This window comes from Heptranchias perlo, chromosome 44, assembly GCF_035084215.1.
Source record: "Heptranchias perlo isolate sHepPer1 chromosome 44, sHepPer1.hap1, whole genome shotgun sequence".
Classification (NCBI taxonomy): domain Eukaryota; kingdom Metazoa; phylum Chordata; class Chondrichthyes; order Hexanchiformes; family Hexanchidae; genus Heptranchias; species Heptranchias perlo.
The window spans coordinates 1486112-1510329 of record NC_090368.1 but is presented as its reverse complement, the minus strand read 5'-3'; the positions used below and the strand labels follow the sequence as shown (position 1 = coordinate 1510329).

The 24218-nt window shown below is 46.4% G+C and overlaps 1 protein-coding gene across 2 annotated transcripts in view; it reads left to right on the top strand.

Moving 5' to 3' along the window:
- ash1l (ash1 (absent, small, or homeotic)-like (Drosophila)) overlaps window positions 1-667 on the top strand; it is a 181377-nt gene extending 180710 nt beyond the window's left edge. For both annotated transcript variants that reach the window (XM_067975852.1, XM_067975851.1), the window contains one exon: window positions 224-667. In XM_067975852.1, coding sequence (XP_067831953.1) covers window positions 224-315 — 92 coding nt within the window. In that variant the 3' untranslated portion in view covers window positions 316-667. The remainder of the gene's footprint in view (window positions 1-223) is intronic.
- The last annotated feature ends 23551 nt before the right edge of the window (window positions 668-24218 follow it).

Sequence of the window (24218 nt, the reverse complement as noted above, 5' to 3'; positions counted from 1 at the left end):
ACTTGAAAAGGAAAAATTTGCAGGGCTATGGGGAAAGAGTAGGGGGGAGTGGGGCTATTCGGATAGCTCTTTCAAAGAGCCAGCACAGGCACAATGGGCCGAATGGCGGCCTCCTGTTCTATAATAATTAACCTTGTTATTTTGAATGAAATGGTTAATGAGCCTAAGCATCAATAAATCACAGTGAGCAACTAAATTCTTCTTTGATTTGTGTGCATTCTAGCTATTGATGTTACCTATCTGTTGGAAGAAGGTTCCGGAAGACGACTGCGTAGACGCACACTAATGTTAACCGAGAGCAGCTTCAGGAAGTGATGTGCAACCGTGGAAAAGAGCGTTTCCTGTGTTGGAAATCCTGGAGTCCGCCCTGTCACTATTGCGTCCTGACAGCGAGAGAGTTGGGGAGGCAATAACCCCTCCCCCAGAGCTCTCTGATTAAAACCATTAGAAATAGGACAGGAGGGTGAAGAAGAAACTGACAAATTGAAAACAGTTAGCACTTGGATACGGTGGGCCAGCCAGCGCTGCCGCTGTTGACCTACGGTGCTCTTACAGTGTGTGTGCGTGTGTGTGTGTGTGTGTACGGTGCTCCTCGTATTAACTTCGGGGACCCGGTTAGCTCGGTGGTCCTTTGGCCTGAGGCAGCCAAAACTTTTTTTTTGTGTGGGGGGGGGAGTGGGGTGGGGTGGGGGGGGTGCTATTACAGTTGCCAAACCGCCACCCACTAATTGGAGGGAGGTGGCATCTGAATGAAATGTTAATACACGAGGAGCGTCAGAGATCATTTTTAAAAGATGAGAGGACTGAACTCCATTTCTGTTCCTGTTCTTTGATTGTATGTGTGAATTCACCAGTGTGATTGTCATACAGTTTGTCCAGAGTGTATATATATGTATATGGAGCAAGAGAAAGAGAAGACAGCTGATAAACAAGGTGGGTGGGCTGGGGAAGTTTACAATCCAAGCCCAGTTTTTGCACTCACTCTGAGCGATAAAGGCAACCTGTGCGCTGGTCCAGTAGCCTATCACGGTACATGCTTGGAACATGTCATGTGCACCCCCTTCCCCCCCTCCCTCGAGCAGCAAAAAAAAAAGCAATTAATAAACAGAGAGAAAAAAAAAATGGAAAAAAAAAACCTGGAGTTAAAAAGGACACGAGTGGATTGGGAGACTGATTAATAGCACTTAAAGTGTCTTTGTGGAGGGAAGAGTAGGATCTTTGGAGGTTTTTTTTTCTTAATTCGCTGAGGACGTTTGAAGATTTGAAGATGCCATTGCTGTTGTTCTAAGCTGTGCATCTGGTGTGCTGTGCAAAGAAAAAATAACACACACAAAAAAAAGAAAACCCTGAGGTTCACACAGAAGGGTCCTCGGGGAAGCGGATTCTGCTGGGACTGATGGTGGCATCGCACGGTGCGCTGGAGACATCTACATTAATGACGTCTACACTTGAGGGCAGTCTGTAAGAGCTCGCAGTAAGTTGTGCTTCCAATACTTTGGTAAAGGGGAAGGAGATAAAAGAACAAAGCACCAAAGAGTTAATTTTTTTTTAAAAAACAAACGAGTGATCTGTGAATGAAGTATCTTATTCCCATATTAAGATATGCAAGGTTAACACATCACCTGAGGGATTTGCTCCCAGTTAGAACCACACTGTGACCAGAAGATTGGTGTTCATTGAATGTTTGATTTGGGGCAGTTTTATTTCTCTATATTCTGTTAAGAGAAGAGAGTTCAGAACAAGACAAGCATTTGGCCCATCAAGCCCACTCCTTCCACAGTCCATGCGTGACTACCCCTATGATAATGGGCTCTTTCTCTGCCTCAAATCACTCTTTAATTGGCCCAGGATTGATTGCTTTGTTTTGCCCCATTTCCTGCCAGCCTCGCTGTCCACATCTTTCCTTTAACACTGGAGGCAAATGGGTCCCGCACTGTGACACTAAACTGGGACTTATAATCCCAGGTCTAATTAGGCATGCTGTTCCTTAGTATTCACCCCCTCCAAAAAAAAATGGGTAAACAACAAGAAGAAAGGAGTAGACATAGGAACTGCTACCCTTTCCTCTCACTCCTGTCCCTCATACTCACCCGTTACTTATTCCAGAATTCTAAAGGTGTAATTTGCATTATTTCTTATATCTCCCACTTCTTTCAGCGAGAACCACAGTCAAAGTCACGGACCATTGACTGCAACTGCCAATAGTCGTGCTACGTATTACAGAAAATTACACTTGATTGTTCTTCACCCCAACCCTTCGTTGTGTTCTGAGGTCCAGTTAGCAATTCCCCCAGAATCTGATCACATCTGCGTGTGGCAAATAGATCTGATCGCAGGACCATGTGCATTTTAAACCTTAAAACAGAAGTGTACTGTTTGTAACTCCTGCTCCCCTGTTCCCTGGTGACATTCAACACTGAGTGACTGTACCCGAGTTCCTGTGTGTGCCGCCTCGGCCAGAAAGCAAGGTGCAGAAGCTGTACATTCTCTTTTGCTCTGTTCAGCATTCCCCACCCCCGCCCCGATGCTGTAACCGTCAGGGGAAGTTCTCGTCACGGGGTGTGCACCCAAGTTCAAGCACACAGTGCCACGGAATGTTTCAGCGCTAACCCACTGGACGGGGGCTCACCAGAGCTGCTGAGCACTTCTTTCCCATCTGGCTGTAATTTGTGAGCAAGTTTCTGCATTTCATTAACACTGGGAACTTCACACATGCCCATAGCCACTGCACCAAAGTCACAGATCCCAGCTTGCAATCTCGGCCAATAACCATTCACACAGGGATTGTCTGAGGGAGTGGAGGAACTGGGCCAGGAGGTCTCTTCTCTCACTTCAGTGGGTTGACGAGGAGCAGTGTAGAGGATGGTGTTTGGATGTCCTGACCAGGGAAGGTGGTACAAACAGTGGTGGCAGGAGAGGAGAGTGGGGAAGAGACTGAAGGTTAACCACTCGTATAGAGGCCAAATGAAAATAAATTTTAACAGCGAATTGATGTGTGAACAGATGGGAAGCTGACGTCTTCACTCGTGTATACTGTAACCAGCTCCGTGTGCAACACCATTAACATCAAGTCACCAAAGTCTGCTTCCCTGAGTGGAACCAGTGTGAAAACTTCTCTTTTTAAAAAAAAAAATTTAAAAAATAAAAGTAGACAGGAGAAAACAAAAGGAAAGCCACTACATAAATGAAGAGCAGTATTCAAAATAAAAAAAGTATTTGTTGTGAAGTAGAAAACATTCGCGTAGAAGTAATAATAAAGACACTACGTCTGTGTTCTGTTGAACTGTACAGTGTGGTACCTTCCCCCACCCTCTTTTTAACTAAAAATTAAAAATGAAAAAAAATTGCTTTGCTTTGTCCGTCCGTAAGCTTATGCAGTCCCGCTCCCAACATCCTTTTAAATAAGTAAAAACAAAAAATTATGTGCCAATGTGTACATATCAGTTGTGTGGTTGTCAGCAATACTGTCGTCACATGTTCCTTTACACGGACCAACTCTGTCCAAATGTACAAATGCATTGCGTTAATCTCAGCGGAACATGTTCCATCCCATTCCCTTTTTGTGTCTCAAAAGAAAGAAAACCCTTTGAGATCGTATTTTATTAAAAAAAAACGAAAAAAAGAGAAAGATTGTTTTGACTATTTTCTTACTGCGGAGCAACACTGTACAGTAGCAGAAAATCGAGTATATGATACTCGATGCATCGTTGATAGGAGTTTTGACAGGTCTGTAATATTTTCATTTGTCTCCTATAGACATTTCATTCTTGGTAATAGTGTCAAACACTAAGAAAAATACAAAAAAAAAAATTTATATATGTAGAAGGCACACTATGTCTGTCATTTTCTCTTTCTTTGCTGAAAGACTAAATCATGTTTTAGACAATCAGTGGTTAGGTAATGCCATTTTTTTTCCTCCTCTCCTTCCCTTCCCCTCCCTTCCCTCCTTACCGGCATAGAAAGTGATGACAGGTTTTTTTTTAATGTTTTTTTTTTGGGTTACTTTTTAAAAAAAATCACAAAAACAAAGTCACGGAATCGCTGTTTAAAAGCACTACATTATTGCAAATAGATATAACTATAGTCTGCATGGGTGTAGGCAGTGTGATTGTTTGCTGAAAAAATGCTGCTAATATATTTACTTTTTACAGAAGCATATCTAATAGATAATTGTTTTGACTTTAATCTTTGTAAATTATGTATTACGAATTTTAACGTTGGATGTAATTGCATAAAGACGCTTGTATCTCAACTTGAGAAAGTCTAGTATTAAATGGAGAAACTGTTTTTTTTCTTAATCATGGCTTGTGGTTTTTCTTTGAATTTAAACTCAAAGTTTCCCGTTTACAAATGTACGGAATGCTTCCCCTTGTCTGTTCCCCCGTGGTGACCCTTTCTACGTCCTGTAAGAGTGCGCATGTGTTGTCCTGATGAACAGTTAGTAAATGCATTGCATAGTTGTGGTACTGAGCCATAAGGACCAGGAAAGCCCCCAGCGTTAGAGGTAGCGATATTCCATTTGCTCTCAGCTCCCATGGGCCAGGGTTCCCAATCCTGATGCGAGGTTTATTGGGAAGCACGTTTGTGGATATCCGGTGAGGTTCAAGCTTGGCTGTGATCCCCACCATAGTCAGATGGACTGCCCACTCTCACAGCATTGGCTCCCAGGTGAAGAATAGCCCCTTGCATGTGGGTGATGGCTGACTGTGGAACTCTGCCCAGCATTAGTCTGTCTTCAGGAAGGAGGACGATTTATTTTGGAAGGACCTTATGAAAAAACAATAGCACTCATGACCCTGCAAGATCACCTCTCCAGGATTCTAATCAACTCCTTCTGTCCCACTGTTTTCATCATCATTAGTGCTGCCTCTAATCAGCTAAGTTACACTCTTCAATTCAAAACTCATTTTCACCTTGCTGGCCTGCGTTTCCGGTTTCCTAGACGTACAATGAATTTCAAGTCCAAAAATACTTTCTCTACTCCAAATGACGATTCATGCTAAGAAGGACTGATTAGAATACAGAAATCCCAACACGGGTTAGTCCTTGATGCACAGCGCTAAAAATGGTCTCCATGGAAAAGCTAACAGGATGCAACGTTCAAATGTACTTTTTGTGCACAAATTGGCAGCCATATTTACCTACAATTGGTTGTAAAGTGCTTCGGGATATCCTAAGGATGTAATAAGGTGCTGCGTAAATGCATACTTGTTCTTTTTTTTAAAACACAGATTGCACTGAGGTGCTGGTGTCGAGGCTGCCCAGCAGCATAGAAGAAATTTGTACTATGTGTGCTTTTTGACGGCAAGGAATTCTTTGCTGACAAGATTAAGAGACTCAAAAAAAAAAAGGTTGAAGAACAGTTAACAGTTGATGAAAGCCTTGCCCTGTCTGGGTCCAAGTTCAGCGAGTGTTCGAAGAAGACTTCCTTTCAGAACAATAACTCCTTTCTGACAGGGTTCAGACACTTGACTCTGAACAAAAGCAAGATTGGCTGCTGCTATTTTAATCTCACCAGACACTCAATGTCATCGGCACCTTTCATTCATGGTTCAGCTTGTTCAAACATGGAGTGGCAATTATCATCATTCCTTGGGCGAAAGAAACTGGCATATCCTCTCAGATGTTTGTATGGTGATAAATCAGAAGTAGAAATTTTCTCGCATGCTACCAACGAGGCCAGGCCAGTGACTTCCACTCTCAATAATTTGCTGCGCTCAAGAGAACAGGAGGATCCAATCTATCAACCACCCTAAACAGCTGAACAAGATCTCGAGGAAAAGTCCAAAAGATTCCACTGCCTGCAGTCATTGCTATAAATTCACATCTCCAAGGATTTCACATGTGGCCCTAGCTTGCCAGTGAAGCTACCCACACCTCAAACAGGCTAACCTGCATAAAAACCAAATTGGTAGCCTGTGTTCACAAGCCCGTCAGTCCACTGTTGGCCTTTGATTTTCAGCTTGATCTCGTGTCAACTTGTCAACTCTTAACTCATCCATCCAGAAGGAGCCTACAGCCTGCCCCACCACGGGGGAACAAAGCTAGGCTCAGTCCTGCTCATACAACTTCTGAACAAATGATATTCCCACAGGGATCATTGAATACTAATCAAGAGCAGAAACCCTAGCTGGTTCTTCCTTTCTCTTCTCCCACCCCACCCCCCAATCACCTGACGCCATTTATATCATCCCCACTTTGGCTGTGATCAGCTAACTCATCATCGGCTGACTTGAACTGGAGTCATTTCTGGTACAACCCAGGTACTGCATTTACCCACAAAGTCATGAAGGGAGATAAGTACACATTTCCTTTAAGAAACATAGTCTACACTACTGTTTACAGTCATTGTGGTTTCTACCAATGTGGGAACCACAGGATACTGAAAATTAATACATTTTTTACTGACTGCAAATATGAAATTCTATCTCTGCATTCTTACATTATTTACACAGCTCAAGGCATATGTGGTAATGGTAAGTATTCAATGACCTATCACCTCTGGTAGTATGCACTCCATGACCTTTCAGATGTGGTAAAGGTGAGCATTCAATGACCTTTCGGGTGTGGTAGAGGTGAGCACTCAATGACCTTTCAGATGAGGTAAAGGTGAGCACTCACTGACCTTTCAGATGCGGTAAAGGTTAAAGGTGAGCACTCAGTGACCTTTCGGGTGTGGTAAAGAGGAGTACTCAGTGACCTTATATTCTTTGAAAGAATGGAGGTGTAATAACGAAGGGATGAATTCAGGCTTGCAGCCTTATTTTAAAGACTGGGGATTGGATAATGGATATAAGCCAATAGAGTTTTGTTTTGGGTGGTTATGAATTATCTGAATCTCTCCATCTTGTATTCCTTCTCTGCCACTGTCCTTTTTTTTTAAATGTGTTATCTGCAATTCTAAAATATTGTGTTCGTTTTTTTTCCACCTCAGCTCATTTTTCAGGGCTTTGAGGGTAGAGGTGAGAAAAGATAGAGGGATATGTAACTGAGACGACAGGTACTGAGGACTATGCAGAGCGAGAGGAACTGATACAGAGGAGAGACTGATGGGTGCCGATGAGAAGCCAGAGTCTGAGCGTCAGGGAGCAGAGGTTGATGTAGACTGTTAAGCTCCAAAGAAACTAGTGCTATAGACTGAAGCAAAGAGATGAGACAGGAATGAACAATGTAAAGAATAAACAGCAGCCTGGTGAAGTGGGTTATACAGGAAACCACCCATGACGCAGTGAGTTGAAAAGAATACTAGGATCAAAATGTCAGATTGAGAAAGTAACCTGCCTCTCCCAGTAATTAATTTCAGAATGTCTAGTTGTGGAGTTGTCCGGTTTCTATCCACTTCTTATTTCCTCCTCTGCAGGTGCTTACTGGGCAACCCAAAGTGACACGAGTCTATAAGGTGAGTATCAGCTGATTATTTGACTGTAGGAGCATCACAATGAAGCCCAGCCCTGTCCTAACCGATATCCACACACCTGCTCTTCCCAGCAGGGAATCATTGAATGGCAATCGGGACCAGAAATCTTGGATCTTCATTACTTACCCAAGAGCTCTTACGGTCAATTGTAGTTTCCAACTTCCGCCCCAACTAACTCAGCACAAACCAGGGAACAGACCTGGGGTCAAGCAGAGGGGTGACCATTAACAGCTGCCACTGTGTTTAAAAAAAAACCCTAGTAAATTGCCCAGTGTGTTCCTCACAGTCAGGTGATGCAAATAAGGTTTTTGTTTAATATATATCATGTGCAAAATGGCACTGGAATTGGGAGAGAGACTTCAGAAACCCGCTCCACGGTGCAACCTCATGGCACAGCCTGCAGCTGCAGCGTTACCGGTCGCTGTTTACATAGGAAATTCTCATTGAAATTGCCTAAGTTATGAGTTATAATGATAAATCTTAATATACAAGGGTGGCTGAAATTGTGACAACAGGAAATGAAGTTTACGCTTATTATAATACTAGCCGATCTCCTGTGGCCTTGTACATAGTGTCAGCCATGGTTCAGTTAGTAGCAATCCTTTGAGTCAGAAGACTGTAGGTTCAAGTCCCACTCCAGAGACTTGAGCACAAAATTTAGGCAAACACTTCCAGTGCGGCACTGAGGGAGTGCTGCACTGGCAGAGGTGCCGTCTTTCGGGTGAGATGTTAAACCGAAGCCCCGTCTGCCCCCTCAGGTGGACGTAAAAGATCCCACGGCCACTATTGGAAGAAGAGCAGGGGAGTTCTCCCTGGTGTCCTGGGCCAATATTTATCCCTCAACCAACATCACTAAAACAGGTTATCTGGTCATTATCACATTCCTGTTTGTGGGATCTTGCTGTGCGTAAATTGGCTGCTGCGTTTCCTACATTGCAACAATGACGACACTTCAAAAGCACTTTGAGAGTGAAAGCCAAGTGTAGCGAGTGGGAGATGTCTGGTCCAGGATGCACAGAGGTAATTCATGCTCCATTTTATAATTAAACAGCAATTTGGGATGTAGTTGTTTGGAGCCTAGGACTATCTCTGCAGTACAGTGCTGAGGAGCTGAGAGACACAAGATTATGACCTACAGTGGCTGGAGGGTGTAAGTACAGCATGACCAGGTTACATTGGCAGTTTCCACTGTAAAGGATGACTGGAATTTATTGTGGAAAAAGTTGGCATCAAAACACGACAACAGGAAGTTAGACTTTTCAGATTGGGAGCATATGCATTCAGCTTTAACTTTTTTTATATAATATATATATATATATCAGGCTCTGTCCCTCGATTAGCAGCAGTGACGTTACCGCCACGAGCTGCTCCTATACCGGTGTCAGTGGGGTGTTTGCACTGCCCGTTAGCGAAGCACAGGATCTCGAACGGCCGGTAGCAGCCACAATACAAACCTGTCGGATTCAGTAAGGCCGACGTCCAGAAAGGGCCTTGGGTGGGGGGAGGAATATCAGCCAGTGTTCCTGTTCTCAGTCGTGTCCAGCAACACCTGTCAAAGGGTGGGGCGAGGCTATACAACCTACGCAAACACCCCATCAGCACCAGTATAACAACAGGCAGCCCACTTAATGTGATTGTTGCCCATATTTCCACTGGCAGGAGGGCTGGTAACCAGAGGACACAGATTTAAAACAACTGGCAAACAAACCAGGGGGGGAAAGAGGAGAATTTTTTTTTACGCAGCGAGTTGTTATGATCTGGAATTCGCTGACTGAAAGGGCGGTGGAAGCAGATTCAGTAGTAATTTTCAAAAGGGAATTGGATCAATCCTTGAAAAGGAAAAATTTGCAGGGCTACGGGGGAAAGAGCAGGGGGAGTGGGACTAATTGGGCAGCTCTTTCAAAGAGCCGGCACAGGCACGAGGGGCCGAATGGCCTCCTCCTGCTGTAAGATTCTATGATTAGCGTATGGACAGCTGCTGCCGGTATAAAACTGAACTGAAAACCCAAATAACTGCAAATAACAAACACCAGGGAGTCATTTCAAGGTTGTAATCTAATCTTGGGGTTTGGGAGACTGAGAAACCACTGGAGTATTTATGGTATTAACCTCCATGATTAGATACACTCTGTTAGTCATTAAAATTAAAATCCTGCTTTTCCTGTGAGTAACTTTGACTTACAGGCGAGGAGAGTCCCCAGTTCACCACCACCTCCTCCCACCACCACCCCCCCCCTCCCACCACATGCTGATTTGACGGGGTAGATGTTGAGATGCTGCAATTGGTTTCGAGCCCCCGGGGCTGGAGAGCGGGAAATCATCCACGATTCCAGCTTCTCCTCACAATCCCGTGGCCCATTCTGGAAAGTGAGTGTGTGCATGTCAACAGGGGAGAAAAGGATCAAGCGCAGCTGGGATGGCTCCCTACAGTTGAATACCTTACTGCCAGACTTATAAAGAATGGCTACGTGTGCCAGAGAACCACCAGTGAGAGTCAACACCTTCAGGAGAGGAGGGGACCTGTACCCCAGTGAGAGTCAACACCTTCAGGAGAAGAGGGGACCTGTACCCCAGTGATAGTGCTTTCAGGAGAAGAGGGGACCTGTAACCCAGTGATAGTCGGCACCTTCAGGAGAGGAGGGGACCTGTACCCCAGTGAGAGTCAACACCTTCGGGAGAAGAGGGGACCTGTAACCCAGTGATAGTCAGTGCTTTCAGGAGAGGAGGGGACCTGTACCCCAGTGAGAGTCAGCACCTTCAGGAGAGGAGGGGACCCATACCCCAGTGAGAGTCAGCACCTTCAGGAGAGGAGGGGACCCGTACCCCAGTGAGAGTTAACACCTTCGGGAGAGGAGGGGACCCGTACCCCAGTGAGAGTCAGCACCTTCAGGAGAGGAGGGGACCCGTACCCCAGTGAGAGTCAGCACCTTCAGGACAGGAGGAGCCCTGTACCCCAGCGAGAGTCGGCACCTTCAGGAGAGATGGGGAGAGGATGAAAAGATAAAAATGAAGCACCAGCTCACCAGTACGGGTTAATTTGCGAGCAGAGGTGTATAATGAAAAGCGTGTTTCCTAGCAGCTGACAGTCCCCATTGCCATGTAGAAAGAGAAGCTGGCTCTGTATTCAATTTAAAAGAATCATCCTTCTCTCTCACCCACTCCCAAAAGAAATGCAGGTTGTAACAATGGAGTGAGCTGGAAATTTGTGCGAGTAAGATTGAGCTGGAAGGAGAAGAGGATTCAATAGCGGCTGAAAGCAGCACATAAAGGGAAGGATTAATGGGAAGAGGTATGAGACCCAGTTACACATTACTCATCATCTCACAGCTGGTGTTGAAACTCCTCCGCACTATCAGCTTGGCATTCTGTCTGGCAATACACAGTCAGTCCCTGTGACCCCAAATATGTTTTTCAAAGATCAGTCACACAACCATCAACACAGGCCGAAAAGAAACCGGATTTACACTCGCTTGCCTTTGTTTAAATATATATTCACTTGTTAAATTCCATTTTATTGGAATTAATTTGTGCCCTAACTATAATCTTTCAAAGTTCTCTAGATTCAGGAACTGTCCCTCGAGATTGGAAAATTGCACATATCCCTCCGCTTTTTAAGAAAGGAGAGCGAGGGAAACCGGGGAATTATAGACCAGTTAGCCTAACATCTGTTGTGGGAAAAATGCTGGAGTCTATAATTAAGGATAGGGTGACTGAACACCTCGAGAATTTTCAGTTAATCAGAGAGAGCAAGCATGGATTTGTGTACATAAGAACATAAGAAATAGGAGCAGGAGTGGGCCAATCGGCCCCTCGAGCCTGCTCCGCCATTCAATAAGATCATGGCTGATCTGATCCTAACCTCAAATCTAAATTCATGTCGAATTTCCTGCCCGCTCCCCGTAACCCCTAATTCCCTTTACTTCTAGGAAAGGTAGGTCGTGCCTGACAAACCTGATTGAATTTTTTGAAAAGGTGACTAAAGTAGTGGACAGGGGAATGTCAATGGATGTTATTTATATGGACTTCCAGAAGGCATCTGATAAGGTCCCACATAAGAGACTGTTAGCTAAGATAGAAGCCCATGGAATCGAGGGAAAAGTACGGACTTGGTTAGGAAGTTGGCTGAGCGAAAGGCGACAGAGAGTAGGGATAATGGGTAGGTACTCACATTGGCAGGATGTGACTAGTGGAGTCCCGCAGGGATCTGTCTTGGGGCCTCAATTATTCACAATATTTATTAACGACTTAGATGAAGGCATAGAAAGTCTCATCTAAGTTTGCCGATGACACAAAGATTGGTGGCATTGTAAGCAGTGTAGATGAAAACATAAAATTACAAAGCGATATTGATAGATTAGGTGAATGGGCAAAACTGTGGCAAATGGAATTCAATGTAGACAAGTGTGAGGTCATCCACTTTGGATCAAAAAAGGATAGAACAGGGTACTTTCTAAATGGTAAAAAGTTAAAAACAGTGGATCTCCAAAGGGACTTAGGGGTTCAGGTACATGGATCATTGAAGTGTCATGAACAGGTGCAGAAAATAATCAATAAGGCTAATGGAATGCTGGCCTTTATATCTAGAGGACTAGAGTACAAGGGGGCAGAAGTTATGCTGCAGCTATACAAAACCCTGGTTAGACCACACCTGGAGTACTGTGAGCAGTTCTGGGCACCTCACCTTCAGAAGGACATATTGGCCTTGGAGGGAGTGCAGCGTAGGTTTACTAGAATGATACCCGGACTTCAAGGGTTAAGTTACGAGGAGAGATTACACAAATGGGGGTTGTATTCTCTAGAGTTTCGAAGGTTAAGGGGTGATCTGATCGAAGTTTATAAGATATTAAGGGGAACGGATAGGGTGGATAGAGAGAAACTATTTCCGCTGGTTGGGGATTCTAGGAGTAGGGGGCACAGTCTAAAAATTAGAGCCAGACCTTTCAGGAGCGAGATTAGAAAACATTTCTATACACAAAGGGTGGTAGAAGTTTGGAACTCTCTTCCGCAAACGGCAATTGATACTAGCTCAATTGCTAAATTTAAATCTGAGATAGATAGCTTTTTGGCAACCAAAGGTATTAAGGGATATGGGCCAAAGGCAGGTATCTGGAGTTAGATCACAGATCAGCCATGATCTTATCAAATGGCGGAGCAGGCATGAGGGGCTGAATGGCCTTCTCCTGTTCCTATGTTCCTATATTTAGTCAAGATCACTAAGGACTGGTGCTCCCTAACGCCTGGTTTTATTTATTTTTATGTGCCCAGTTTTTCTATTTTTGTGCCCCTTTTTAAATAAAAAGGCTCTCTGTTAAAGAAACAAAGAATTTGCATTTATACAGAGCCTTTCACGGCCTCAGGACGACCCAAAGCACTTTCCAGCCAATGAAGTGTACTCACTGTTGCAATGTAGGAAATACGGCAGTCAATTTGCACACGGCAAGATCCCCCAAACAGCAATTTGATAATGAGCAGATAATCTGTTTTAGTGGTGTTGGCTGAGGGATAAATATTGACCAGGACACCGAGGAGAATTCCCCTGCTCTCCTTAAGATAGTTCCATGGGATCTTAGAGGGCAGATGGGGCCTCGGTTTAATGTCTCATCAGAAAGGTGTTGTCGACCAGTTGCCAGATCTCTACAAATGTTGCTGTGAAGTAGGGGCAAAATCTCACCGACCTCTGTTTCGCCCCTTACCTTGAAATAAGGAACTCTGCCTGTGTCACAGGTCAGGGGCATCAGCCCACTCCCCGACCCTCTGCATTCATTCAGCTGATGCAGTTGCTGGTGTGCGTCATTCGACAACCTGGCAGTGCGAGGGAGCCAAGTCAACGTGCATGCAGCTGAAAGGTGAAGGAACCTGTGTTAATGACTACAAACTGATGTTAACATCGCTCGCTCTCACCGTGGGATTACTAACTCTTGGCCACTTCCCCTCAATCATTCCGTCAAGTCTTACACTTTTTGAATTTTTCTTTAATTCCCCCAAGTAATTAAATGAACAAAAAGATGTTGGGAGATTTTTTGTAATTTAACATTTTCACAGGCACGCAGATAGTGCCGAGGGGTTCCGATATCCTGCATTGGAGTTTACCACAATTCTGTGGCTTCCCGATGACTTACACATTAAGAACGGGAACTTGGGTGAGGTGGCAGCATCCAGCAAGAGTCAGCAGCTTTGGGGAGGGAAGGAGACTGGCTGAGGGAGACAGAGTATAGGAGGTGGCACAGGGGGTTGATGCTGCAGGGTATTTTTTGTGCATTCTGGGGATGTGGGTGTCGCTGGCGAGGCCGACATTTATTGCCCATCCCTAATTGCCCCTTGAGAAGGTGGTGGTGAGCCGCCGCCTTGAACCGCTGCAGTCCGTGTGGTGACGGTTCTCCCACAGTGCTGTTAGGAAGGGAGTTCCAGGATTTTGACCCAGCGACGATGAAGGAACGGCCGCTATATGTCCAAGTCGATTGACGTGTGTGATTTGGAGGGGAACTTGAAGGTGATGGTGTTCCCTTGCCCCTGCTGACCTTGGCCTTCTAGGTGGTGGAGGTCGCAGGTTTTCACTGGAAACAGTTAAGAAGCAACATTGTGAAGCAGCAGGCAACATGTGTGGAGAGGTCCACAGCAACAACTACATCAGCTTTCTAATCCGTTAAGGTGGAAAACCCACTAGCGACTGCAAGATAAACATGTCCAAAAGCTCTATCCACCTTTATCAGACAGCCTGAGGGTCCCTTTAAGGTATCGCTAGAAATGGCCACATCCAATGGTGGGTGGGAGCAGAAACTGGCAGTAGACAGGCAGAGACAAAAGTGGTGTCAGGGTCCAAATAACATCACCTGAATCCAATATGCATGTATGCAGTGAGGCTCCCGCTTGCTCTAGCTGCTGGGATTCAAGACTGCCTGGAAGTCAAAACGGGTGTTTAAGTGGCAGAGTCAGGTGGACTAGCAGCCACTCCATTTCGGTTACACAGTCACCCCGTTGAGTGAAAACAAGGCGGTAACGAGACATGAATAACCCACAGCACTTCTGAGCTCCAAATGAGGACAGGATCAGGCTCGGTTTGATACCCCCACAGTCAGTTAGCTCTATCCACACTGCCCGTCTGGTTTCGTAGAATCATACAGCACAGAAGGAGGCCATTCGTCCCATCATGCCTCAGCTGGCTCTTTGAAAGAGCCACTCCCCTGCTCTTTCCCCGTAGCCCTACAAATTTTTCCCCTTCAAGTATTTATCCAATTCCCCTTTTGAAAGTTATTATTGAACCTGCTTCCACCGCCCTTTCAGGCAGCGCATTCCAGATCGGAACAACTCGCTGTGTAAAAAAATTCTCCTCATCACCCCTCTGGTTCTTTTGCCAATTACCTTCAATCTGTGTCCTCTGATTACTGACCCACCTGCCACTGGAAACAGTTTCTCCTTACTTACTCTTATCAAAACCCCTCATAATTTTGAACACCTCTATTAAGTCTCCCTTTAACCTTCTCTATTCCAAGGAGAACGATCCCAGCACGTAAAATGGCCATGGGTAAGTGAGGTACTGGAGGGCGAGAGGTTACTGTGGCCATGTACCCCTGCAGGAGACAAACCATCCAGAGAAGATTGAAGAAAATTGCTCAAAACAAATAAACATTGGTTCTAAAACTCAGCCCAGAATGCAGGACAACACTGAGCTTAGACAGTGAGGTGAGGCAGATTAATTAGTGCTTAGGTGTCGATTATTGGAGGAAGGCAGAGAGCTGAACAGTTGCACAGCTTTGCGCATCACCCGATTTCCTTCGCTCCGTAATTGGCGGCCGTGCCTTCAGCTGCCTAGGCCCTAAGCTCTGGAATTCCCTGCCTAAACCTCTTTGCCTCTCCCTCCTTTAAGACGCTCCTTAAAACCTACCTCTTTGACAAAGCTTTTGGTCACCTGTCCTAATATCTCCTTATGTGGTTGTTGGAGGACAATCATCTTGGCCCCAGGACATCGCGGCAGGAGTTCCTAAGGGCAGTGTCCTAGGCCCAACCATCTTCAGCTGCTTCATCAATGACCTTCCCTCCATCATAAGGTCAGACATAGGGATGTTTGCTGATGACTGTACAGTGTTCAGTTCCATTTGCAACCCCTCAGATAATGAAGCAGTCCGTGCCCGCATGCAGCAAGACCTGGACGACATTCAGGCTTGGGCTGATAAGTGGCAAGTAACATTCGCGCCAGACAAGTGCCAGGCAATGACCATCTCCAACAAGAGAGAGTCTAACCACCTCCCCTTGACATTCAATAGCATTATCATTGCTGAATCCCCCACCATCAACATCCTGGAGGTCACCATTGACCAGAAACTTAACTGGACCAGCAACATAAATACTGTGGCTACAAGAGCATGTCAGAGGCTGGGTATTCTGTGGCGAGTGACTCACCTCCTGACTCCCCAAAGCCTTTCCACCATCTACAAGGCACAAGTCAGGAGTGTGATGGAATACTCTCCACTTGCCTGGATGAGTGCAGCTCCAACAACACTCAAGAAGCTCAACATCATCCAGGCCAAAGCAGCCTGCTTGATTGGCACCCCATCCACCACCCTAAACATTCATTCCCTTCACCACCAGCGCACAGTGGCTGCAGTGTGTACCATCCACAGGATGCACTGCAGCAACTCGCCAAGGTTTTCGACAGCACCTCCCAAACCCGTGACTTCTACCACCTAGAAGGGCAACATAGGAACATAGGACAAGAGCAGCAGGTACATGGGAACAACACCACCTGCATGTTCCCCTCCAAGTCACACACCATCCCGACTTGGAAATATATTGCCGTTCCTTCATCGTCGCTGGGTCAAAATCCTGGAACTCCCTAACAGCACTGTGGGAGAACCTTCACTACACAGACTGCAGCGGTTCAAGAAGGCGGCTCACCACCACCTTCACAAGGGGCAACTAGGGGATGGGCAATAAATGCCGGCCTTGCCAGCGATGCCCACATCCCATGAATGAATAAAAACAAATGTGGCTTGGAGTCAAATTCTTGTCTGATTTACGCTCCTGTGAAGCCTTGGGATGTTTTACGACGTTTAAAGCACTGTATAAATGCAAATTGCTGTTGAAATGCTGGGAAAGAATGAGTTGGAAAAGGAGTCTTGACTTCAACAGGAGAGAAAGTTTTTCAACAAAGCAGTGTGCAGGCTGTTGAAAGAGTTAATTAGGGAGCGTATGAACTGAGTGATTTATTGGCCTGCTGACAATGTCCTGGAACTCTGCTGTCTGCTTTATGTCAAGTCTCACATCAGACAAGTGTGCTTTTCATTTCCCTCCCCCTGTGGCTTTGGCAAGGGGAGGGGGAAAAATATCCTGTGTTAAATGTTTTACTTCAGAATCAAAGTGAATGCTTTTTTGAGCAGTCCTCACACTGACCTTGTACCTTGAGCAGTGCAAACTTTTAATCAGAGTCATTTGATAGATGGGATTGAAAACAAACTGAGTTACTGAATCATTCGGCAGCACTAGTAGCCCAGCGGGCTTCTGCTCAGTCCCAACGGTGTGGGAACGCAAGTTCTCGGCTTTCCCCCCGATGGCCTAGTGGGTAAATACACCTCCAGGCATAGCACGAGCCAGTGGAAGAGTCTCGGGTTTGGCCCCTGGTCAGCTTAGTTCAGTCGGTAACGCTCTTGCCTCCTAAGTCAGTAGGTCATAGTATACAATCTAGGCTCACACTTTGGCGCAGTACTGAGGGAGTGCTGCAATGTCGGAGGTGCCATCTTTCGGTTGAGATGTTAAACCGAAGCCCCATCTGCCCTCTCAGGTGGATGTAAAAGATCCCATTGCACTGGTAGTAGAGCAGGGGCATCGAAGTAGAGCAGGAGCATTCTCCCCGGTGTCCTAGGCCAATATTTATCCCACAACCAACACCTATCATCTCATTGCTGTTTGTGGGATCTTGCTGTGCGCAAACTGGCTGCCGCGTTTCCTACATTACAACAGTGACTACCCTTCAAAAAAAATACTTCATTGGCTGTAAAACACTTCAGGACGTCCTGAGATTGTGGAACTCCAGTGGTTAGGAGGCCATCAGTAATGAAGAGCAACGATAATGTGTCACCACAGATCAGTGAATATCTGATATAAGGCGCAGCAATACAATGAACTAACTGGTAGATTCTGAGACAGGACCGTGCAGTCCCAGGAATTGAGAACAGAGGAAGAGGGAAGCTAAAGTTACTTGGATGTAATCGTAAAGGGTTTTTACGTCAAGACTGCACTTTCAAACCCCTCGTAAAAATCGCTGCTGTAAAGATCACAGCAGCCTCCCATCTCTTCCACTATCTTTGATGTTGCTGATTTGTTACATTAACCACTACACCAGCGTTCTTTGCAGACAGCACTGAAGCGTTTGTCCTCCCACTCCACCCTTCCCTGTAGGGCAGTACTGGGGCTTTAGCTATGATTTATTGGGACGGTTTTACGTCCTCCCACCACAACATCTTTAGGAGACTCCCAAGTACTGAAACCTGAAGAGCATTTTCTAAATGGTTTACTTAGGAAAAGGAAGACAAATTGAGTAAGCTTTGTAACAGATCTAATTTGGCTGCTGGAGTCGGGGGCTGAATGGTCCTGGCCTTGAGATGACGCCGTGCGAGCATCAGTGTTCACTTAACGAGTTCTGATGACATTCCTTTGTCAGTTGGCAGCACTCCGCTCAGACATTTCTGGATCGAAGCCCCGCTGCAGGATTGAGAACATAATCTTGGCTGACACGACAGTGCAGGGAGTGCTGTATTGTCATGAGGTGCTGACCTCTGGAATGAGCCATTATGCCAAAGCCCCCGTCTGCCTGTTCAGATGGATGTTGAAGATCCCCCAGCACTATTCAGAGAGAGTTCCCTGTTCTTCTTCTGTATCCTGGTCAACATTCTTCCCTCAACCATCCAGGAAAAAAACAATTAACTGGTCTTACTGTTTGTGGGATCTTGCTGCGTGCAAATTGGCTGCTGTATTAGCCTACACAAACAGAACTGACTGTAGTCCAAAAGTAATTCATTGATCTGTGAGGTGCTTTGGGATGTACTGAGGTTGGAAGAGGTTGCTATAGAAATGCAGGTTCATTCTTTATCTGGCTCATTGCGTGGTAATAATCTGCAGTCAGGGTCTGTCTGACTGTCTTGTAACCAGACGATGCGGAGCTTGAGGCATCTCTCCCATATCGGCACGTTATAGAACAAGAAACTCTTCCCTTCACATGGAGGGAGGGACTGTTCTGCTTACTGACATGATCTTGGGTACTTGAAGTGTCTCCACTTAGCATTCTTAGCATGGACAGCAGTTCTAAAGATTAAAATCACGTCACTTCATTCCTTCATCTTTGGTGTTTTGGTGTGATTTTCCTTTCCGATATCTCCGCTTTCTCTGCTGAAGGTGCGGACTCTTACTGGGGTTCTGTCTGTCCCCTTCACTCCCCCGGTATTTCAAGTGGCCGTTCTTTGTGTGAGAGTGTAATGGTTTTAGGGGAGGAGATTTCACTATTTTCTTTGTTGAAATTATGAAAGGTTTTGGTAGAGTAGATGGGGAGAAACTGTTTTCAGTGGCAGAAGGGTCAGTAACCAGAGGACACAGATTTAAGATAATTGACCAAAAAAGCAGAGGGGAGATGAGGAGAAATGTTTTTACGCAGCGAGTTGTTCTGATCTGGAATGCGCTGCCTGAAAGGGCGGTGGAAGCAGATTCAATAATAACTTTCAAAAGGGGAATTGGATAAATACTTGAAAAGGAGAAATTTGCAGGGCTATGGGGGAAAGAGCAGGGGGGAGTGGGACTAATTGGAGAGCTCCTTCAAAGAGCCGGTACAGGCACGATGGGCCGAATGGCCTCCTCCTGTGCTGTAGGATTCTATGAACAGTCTAACAGCCACACAGACCTGAAAGGACCCAGTTTCAGACTCTGGTTCTATACTGTGATAAATCCCCTCGGTTTGGGCAGCAGAAGGGGCATTATAGTCAGCCTCAGCATGTCTGGGTGTAAGGGGGGGCGGGGGGGATTCAGTCTGGGGTTCAATGTGTGAGGTCATCCACTTTGGACCCGAGGAAGAGAAATCAGAGTATTTTCTAAAATGGTGAGAAACTAGGGACTGTAGAGGAGCAGAGATTTGGGAGTCCAAATACACAAATCACTAAAAGCCATTAGACAGGTACAAAAAGCAATCAAAAAGGCTAATGGAATGTTGGCCTTCATCTCAAGGGGGCTGGAATACAAAGGGGAGGGAAGTTATGCTTCAGTTATATAAAGCTCTGGTCAGACCCCGTCTGGAGACACTGCGTTCAGTTCTGGGCACCGCACCTCAGCAAGGATATATTGGCCTTGGAGGGGGTGCAGCGCAGATTCACCAAAATGATACTGGGGCTAAAAGGGTTAAATTATGAGGACAGGTTGCATAGACTAGGCTTGTATTCCCTTGAGTTTGGACGATTGAGGGGTGATCTGATCTAGATGTTTAAAATGATAAAGGGATTCGATAGGGTGGATACGGAGAAACCATTTTCTTTGGTGGGGGAATCAAGAACAAGGGGAAATAACCTTCAAATTAGAGCTAGGCCATTTAGGAGTGAAATCAGGAAGTACTTTTTCACACAAAGGGTGGTGGAAATCTGGTACCCTCTTCCCCGCCCCAAAAGGCTGTGGATACTGGGGGACAAATGGAGCTTTCAAGACTGAGCAAGAGCAATCGATAGATTTTTGTTGAGGTAAGGGTATCAAGGAAAATGGAGTTAAGGTACAGATCAGCCATGATCCAATTGAATGGCGGAGTAGAACCGAGGGGCTGAATGGCCTCCTCCTGTCCCATGTTCCGGCACCTGATCACTATCCAGTTGGAAGGAGGGTAACCAGGATTTATGGAACTGATTCATGGCACAAGCGAACGCCTTCAGGAAAGAGGGGGAAAATTGCGGGAGAAATTATCTGAAACCTTTTTTAACAGTGGATTTGTAGCAAGGTCTATCGATGATAGAACTCCCTCCCTCCCCAAGATACTGCTTAAAAGCAGCTCTTTACAACTTGAGCCTATTATTCAGGAATTTAATGTTGTAAATTTCCAGCTCTTGCTGTGTTATTGTGGGTTGGACCCTTTTACATTCTGAATCAGTCAGTTTTTCCTTCTCTTGGTTCTCCTGAAGGATTAATCCGCCGGGGGCTCACTCAGTGTGTTTGTTACCCCCACCACCACCACTGGCCCCTGCTATATCGTAGGTGAACTCAAAGGGTTAATGGCAGTCGGTGTAATTCTGGAGGCAGACCCAGTCTTGTCTTCTCCAGGTCCCCCCACGCCTTCATACCTGCAGTCAGTGCAATCAACTGGGGGCCTCTTTCCATCTGAAAACTCACATTAAGTAGCGTGGTTTCAGTAAGGATATTTTTGCGATGCCAGTGGTCGGTACAGACAGAAATAAAATGCATGGGACACCTTGGAGTACTCTCAGCTCCAGGGAAGCACTGAGCCACAGGCAGGATTTATTCTCTGCACTAGTGTTCTCCCCTCCTCGTGTATTGGGGCGCACTGCCATGGCTCGGCCCCCCTAAATGGCCATCAGTGTGTGAATGTACCCATTTCCCAACGGAACAACCAAGAATGGAAACCCTTGAGTGTTTCTGTTTTTCTCCCACCCCCCACCCACCCCACACAAACCAATTTCCACGCAGCCCCCACCACCCTCAGCTGAGCTCAGCCCACTCAGCACAGGCTAGGGTTGAATCCTGCATCCATCCCCAGTCTATGTGGCTCCATACCACACTGGGTGAGATACAGAGCCATCAGGGAACCTCGGCGGATAGATTTCAACCCCCACCCCTCCCCTCCCCATTTCCCCCTCCTGCCCTGGGTCTGATATCTCCTTGTATTAGCCTCTGTCACAGTGTATAGATGTCCTCAAAAGAGTTAGTGCTTTTTCCCGACCAAGCATCCTCTTTTCCCCGACGCATTACGTTTTTGCAGAGTGGAGTTTTCAGCTGAGCAGCTATTCGGTGTTGTAGAAATCTTCTTCGGACCCCCGGAGAGGCTGACTGCGCACCCTGGGTTTCTGCGTCAGTCCCACGGGTGAGAGGCAGCAGAGCCACATTGAGAGCAGCTGCACAGCACTGTAGTGTAACGAGAATAAGATGTAACAGCTCTGATGGACTGATGTAGACCAGCACTGATGGGAGAGTGTTGTTATTGCACCCCAGAGTGCAGTTAGTGCATGAATTATGTCCCTCAGCTTGTCAGCCTTAGAGAAACAGCAGGTACCAGTGATGGGATGGCAAATCGATGTTCCAATTCAGGCAGGCAAGTAATTTAACTCTTTAGAGGCTAAACACATTCGCTTTGCAGTTTCATAAAATCTTATACATTTCAGTACAAAAGAAGGCCAATCAGCCCACTGCGCCATTGCTGAAGCTAACTCCTTCACTCGAGCTGGTCTATTCTAATCCCATTTCCCTGCTCTTTCGCAGTACTCTTCAATATTCTTCTTCAAGTGTTTATCTAAATTCCTTTTAAATGTAATTAACTCGACCAGTCTGTGATGCTGCATTCCCTAGCCCTTTTTATCTGAAATTCTTTCTGACCTCCCCTTTCATTGTTTCCAGTACTATTCCTGAGTTTATGTCCCTTGTTACCGATTCACCAACCGTTGGAAACACTTTTTCACACTTTACCCTCTCAAGCCCTTCCATAATTTTGTACACTTTGTCGCTCAGTGGGCAGCACTCTCTCCCCTCTGAGTCAGAACATTGTGGGTTCGAGCCCCTCTCCACAGACTTGAGCACATAATCCAGGCCGACACTGCCAGTGCAGTACTGAGGGAGCGCTGCACTGTCGGAGGTGCCGTCTTTCGGTTGAGACGTTAAACCGAGGCCCCGTCTGCCCCCACAGGTGGATGTAAAAGATCCCACAGCAATATTTCAAAGAAGAGCAGGGGGGAGTTCTCCCCGGTGTCCTGGGGCCAATATTTATCCCTCAACCAACATCCCTAAAACAGATTATCTGATCATTATCTCATTGCTATTTGTGGGATCTTGCTGTGCACAAATCGGCTGCCGTGTTTCCTACATTACAGCAGTGACTGCACTTCATTGGCTGTAAAGCGCTTTGGGACGTCCCGGGGTGGTGAGAGGGGCGAGAGAGATCCAAGTTCTTGCTTTGTTTTTGATGTTTGAACAGCGGGTTGGGCGGGGAGAGTATCTGCTTCATCTGCTCAGTATAGGGGTTGGGGGTATAACTTTCTCTGCTGACCTGGGGTTTGGGTGGCTTGCTTTATTTGGGCGGTGGGCGGGGGGGGAGTTGCGTGACCAATCGGTGGATGGCAAAAATACCACCCGATCTCCGCTTTCTGAGAGAGGGGTTCTGTACTGTTGGTAGAGTCAGGCCTGTGGGGGTGGGGGAATGGGGACAGATGTATTCTTGGCTGGGTGGGGGGGTGACTGTTGTAATATGTCGAAGGGGGGTCACCGTGGGGGCCCAGGGTGATTGTTTGGTGTCAGTTGGTGAGAGTTGTGGGAATGCTCCTTTCCCTCTGAGACTGGGTCCTGATGACACATTGGACCTCAGCACCTGTGAAACCTGAGCTTGGTCTGTCTGCATGCAGTCAAAACACACTGCACTTAGAGAGCTATTCATCTCCAACGCTTATCTTTAAGAGGGGCTTTTATCCGCACCTCAGTCCTGTTGTCTTCTCTTTCCCTGCTCCCAACCTTATGTGACCCAACCTTAAATTCTTTCGGTGAGATTAACCATTTATAGGCAGGAATAAGCAATGACATTTTAGCCCGCTAGTTACTGGCATCACTGCGGTGGGTTGGGTACAGGGGGGCTAGTGGTGAGTAAATGCACTAGGTGTCAATGTGACTCAGTGGGTAGCACTCTCTCTCGCCCCTGAGTCAGGGGGTCATGGGTGTGAGTCCCACTCCAGAGACTTGAGCCCATAATCCAGGCTGACACTCCCAGTGCAGTAGTGAGGGAGCGCCGCACTGTCGGATGAGACGTTAAACCGAGGACCCATCTGCCCTCTCAGGTAAACGTAAAAGATCCCACCCCTCCCCCAGAGCCTCGGTTCCTTCTGCCAGGCCCGTGGGGGGGGAGGTGAGGGAGCTGATCTGCGTATATCAGCCCACAGCTCCGATTTCCCTGTAACGCGCTGGGTGTCTGCAGATTGCCATCAGTTTTGCAAAATTGCCTCCGTGCCACAGAGCTTTTAAACCGCTGACAAATGGTGTTTACATAGAGACAGAAAGGCCTGTCACCAACTCCTTCCCACACTGCTGGGGTTGTGTCCTGCACAACGCCCCTGAGTTACGATTCTCCCCCCCCCCTCAGTCTTCCTTATCTTGTAGTCGGCCGGAGTCACGTGGTAACTGCAGTGGAACGCACGAACCCTGCTCGATCCACGTCTGTTACAGCAAACGTAACCCTCCCACCGGGGGATTCATGCTATGCTCTGACAACAGACGCTGCGGAGAGAAACAGATAATTAAGTTGGATCCATAATGGATAGGCAGCGGGTGCAATCTTTCCTCTGAGGGCCTTTAGATGTACTATAATAAGATTTCATTCCTGCTGCTTCCAATCCAGGCAGCCTCACTGTTTCTGTGCTCTTCTGACACTGACGTTATTTTATCGTTTTAAGAAAAAAACCACACCGGGTTTTAAAGGTGCAGTTCTCACATTTGGCGAGCCTTTTCTTCCTTTGTGGAGTTTCATAGAATCCTAGATGCTCAGTTTGGGTACCGGAGGGTAGACGACCAGCGTCCGTGGAACCCAGACCCCCAGGGGGAGTCGGGTCCTTCGGTTGGGGTGGTGGGGGAA